General features: G+C 38.1%; 1 protein-coding gene across 1 annotated transcript in view; it reads left to right on the top strand.

Annotated features, from left to right (window-relative positions):
• Window positions 1-445: 445 nt before the first annotated feature.
• Window positions 446-2,983, top strand: part of LOC104464043 (phosphatidylinositol 3,4,5-trisphosphate-dependent Rac exchanger 2 protein-like) — a gene marked incomplete at both ends in the record, with an annotated part of 43,732 nt that continues 41,194 nt past the window's right edge. The window contains 3 exon segments of the mRNA XM_010076651.1: window positions 446-517; window positions 593-715; window positions 2,608-2,712. Coding sequence (XP_010074953.1) covers window positions 446-517; window positions 593-715; window positions 2,608-2,712 — 300 coding nt within the window.

Genomic DNA, 2,983 nt, shown 5'->3' with positions numbered 1-2,983 from the left:
CATTTGATCCCCAAGGATGAGGTTATTGGGGAGGGAAGAGTGAACATTTTCATTAAGCAAAACCAGGTGCAGCTGACTGTTGTTTAAGCCAAATTACTTTACAATAGGTTTGATTATGAGTACATCAGAAATCTTACTTGTCACTACTATGGTAAAAGTTGTGGAAGTGGTACTTCAGGGAATGTTCAGTGTCTCAGCTTTGTTAGTGTTTCACTGTTTAACTCTTTATAACACTTTATAGATAGGCTTTTATATCATGTTAGGATAACAGGACTACTAAATGCTTTATAAATAAAATACTTGGTTTAGATTCCAAATAATATTCTGATGTGACTCTGTATCCAAAGCATAAGAAATATGGGAAACAAATTATAAGCATAAAATGCCAAAAGTTGTTCAAGTCTTCCTGAAATAACTTTTTTCTTATTTGTCTTGTTTCATGCAGGCTTTCCTTCACCACATGATCCAACGTGCTGCAGCCAAAGTGGATAAAAATGTCACAGAAGAGACAGTTAAGGTTAGTCTCCTAATTGCATATTGCTTCTGTTTTTTTATCTGATGTGTTATTTATGTATGTGTTATTCTTTTACAGATGTTGTTTTCAAATATTGAAGATATTCTTGCTGTTCACAAAAACTTCCTGTCCCTCGTGGAGGAGTGCTTACAGCCAGAACCTAATGCACAGCATGAAGTTGGAACCTGCTTTCTTCATTATGTATGCTATCTTTTATTACAGCCTTATTTAACTTTTTTCCTTTATTAGTTGCCTTTATTAATTACTGTCATGATGATCAGTGTTCATAGACATGAGGACAAAATGTGACTTGATTGCATAATGTAGAGAACTTTGAGGTCATCTCTTGATTACTGTCACTTCCAAAAAAAAAAAAAAAAGAGGGGAGTAGAATGAAAAAAGAACATATGAAATGGGCAAACTTTTGTTGTTTCATCATTTTGTATTCACCAAATTAGCCCAGGCTGACAAACTGAGCCCTGCAGTGTGGGTGAGGCTGGTGACTATATGTGGGATGGAGGTAAAAGGATCAGGGTTGTATGAAACACCAAAAGTAATAATATGCTTTATTTTTATTCCCCTTTGATGCTAGGCAAAAATGTGAATATTTAACTAAGAATTGCATATGCTGGGTAAAATATCTCCATGGTTCTGGCCTGTGAAGTTACTTCTCACAGCTGCAGTACCTCCACAAGTATGTTTATATGTCCTGTTGTTTTCTAGGAGTGTTATTTTTCATATTGGAGCAAAACAAGGATGTCAGTGATACGGAGCTCTGCAAAAATCAGAACAAATTAGTTTGCTTTCAGTTGTATGCCTAAAAAAATCTAGGTTTCATTGTTATCTCTGGTTAGAGTCCCATTTGTTTGCAAAGTCTTCATTTATTCATTGTGGGAAGATAAAATTATTAATGGTTCATAGAAACATTTTACAGAAGTTAAGTAACATCAGTTTTTGACTCTGCAGAAGTAAGGATCATATTTGCAAACAAGTGTTTGAAGACTAAATAGGTAATGATGTCAGCACATAAGCCACTCATTGTGCATTTTCTTCCTGTTTTGTTTTTATCCTGTGTTTTTATGATAGTCCAGCCTCTTGAAATTTTTACGCCAAACCTTATGAAGTTCAACAAAGACAAATGTAAGGTCTTGCACGTGGGAAAACGTAATCCAGGAGTGCAGTACAGGCCACTACCTGGCTGAGGAGTAGCTTTATGGGAAGGAACCTGAGGGTCCTGGTGGACAACAAGCTCAATATGAGCAAAGAGCGAGCTGCTGCGGCAAAGAAAGCCAACAGGATGCTGGCTTGCATCAACAAGGGCATCACCAGCAGAGATAAAGAAGTCATGATCCCACTCAGTGCTTGTCAGACCACACCTAGAATACTGTGTTTGGTTTTGGTCCCCGCTATGTAAAACAGATGTGGACAGGCTGGAGAGGGTCCAGAGAAGAGCCACAAAGATGATCAAAGGACAGAGGAAACCTGCCATATGAGGAAAGGCTGAGAGAACTGGATTTATTCAGCCTTGAGAAAAGAAGGCTTAGGAGAGACCTTATCACCATGTTCCAGTATTTAAAAGGTGGCTACAAAGAAGATGGGGACTCCCTTTTTACAAGGAGTCCCATGAAAATGACAAGGGGTAATGGGTACAAGTTACTCCTGGGGACATTCCAGTTGGACACAAGAGGAAAAATTTCACAATGAGAAAAATTAGCCATTGAAATAATCTCCCCAGGGAAGTGGTGGATTCCCCAACATTGGACAATTTTAAGCTTCAGCTGGACAGGGTGCTGGGCCATCTTGTCTAGACCATGCTTTTGCCAAGAAAGATTGGACCAGATGATCCTTGAGGTCCCTTCCAATCTGGTGTTCTGTGATTCTATGATTGAAATTCACAAGTGGTGCTTCCGGACTGTTCACAATTCTAATTTGAGGCTGGACCTCAAATAATAAATAGAGGAGGAAGAGCTGATCTTTCAAAATGAAGACTATATTAGCTATTCAGCTTTGAAAAGTGTTCATTCCATGTTTTATTAATTAAAAAAAAAATTGAAATGTCAAGTGAAGAACAGTGTATTTCTTTGTTTCTGCAGAAAGAGAAATTCCGTATCTATGATGAATACTGCAGTAACCACGAGAAGGCACAGAAAGTTCTGCTTGACCTTAACAAAATAAGAACAGTGCGGACATTTCTTTTGGTAAATAAACTTTGAACTGGTGTTCTAACTTAATATTTTTTTTACTGGGCAGTGAATTGTTAGCATTGTTACCTCCACCATGTAACAACTACAAACACACCTGAAAGCAGTTTCAGCTGGGGCTGGTGTTGTGTCATCATATTTTCACTGCTGCACTGGGATCTGTGTGTGATACAGCATCAGGCAGCATGCCTTGAACTTGCTGGCCAGGAGACGAGGGTGTAAATCCAGCTGTGTCTGTAGAAAGAAAAAAGAATAGAATAAGATATAT

The sequence above is a fragment of the Pterocles gutturalis genome, unplaced genomic scaffold (genome assembly GCF_000699245.1).
Source record: "Pterocles gutturalis isolate BGI_N339 unplaced genomic scaffold, ASM69924v1 scaffold1166, whole genome shotgun sequence".
Lineage (NCBI taxonomy): Eukaryota > Metazoa > Chordata > Aves > Pterocliformes > Pteroclidae > Pterocles > Pterocles gutturalis.
Note: the sequence above shows the minus strand (reverse complement) of the source record. Positions and strands in the feature narration are given on the sequence as shown.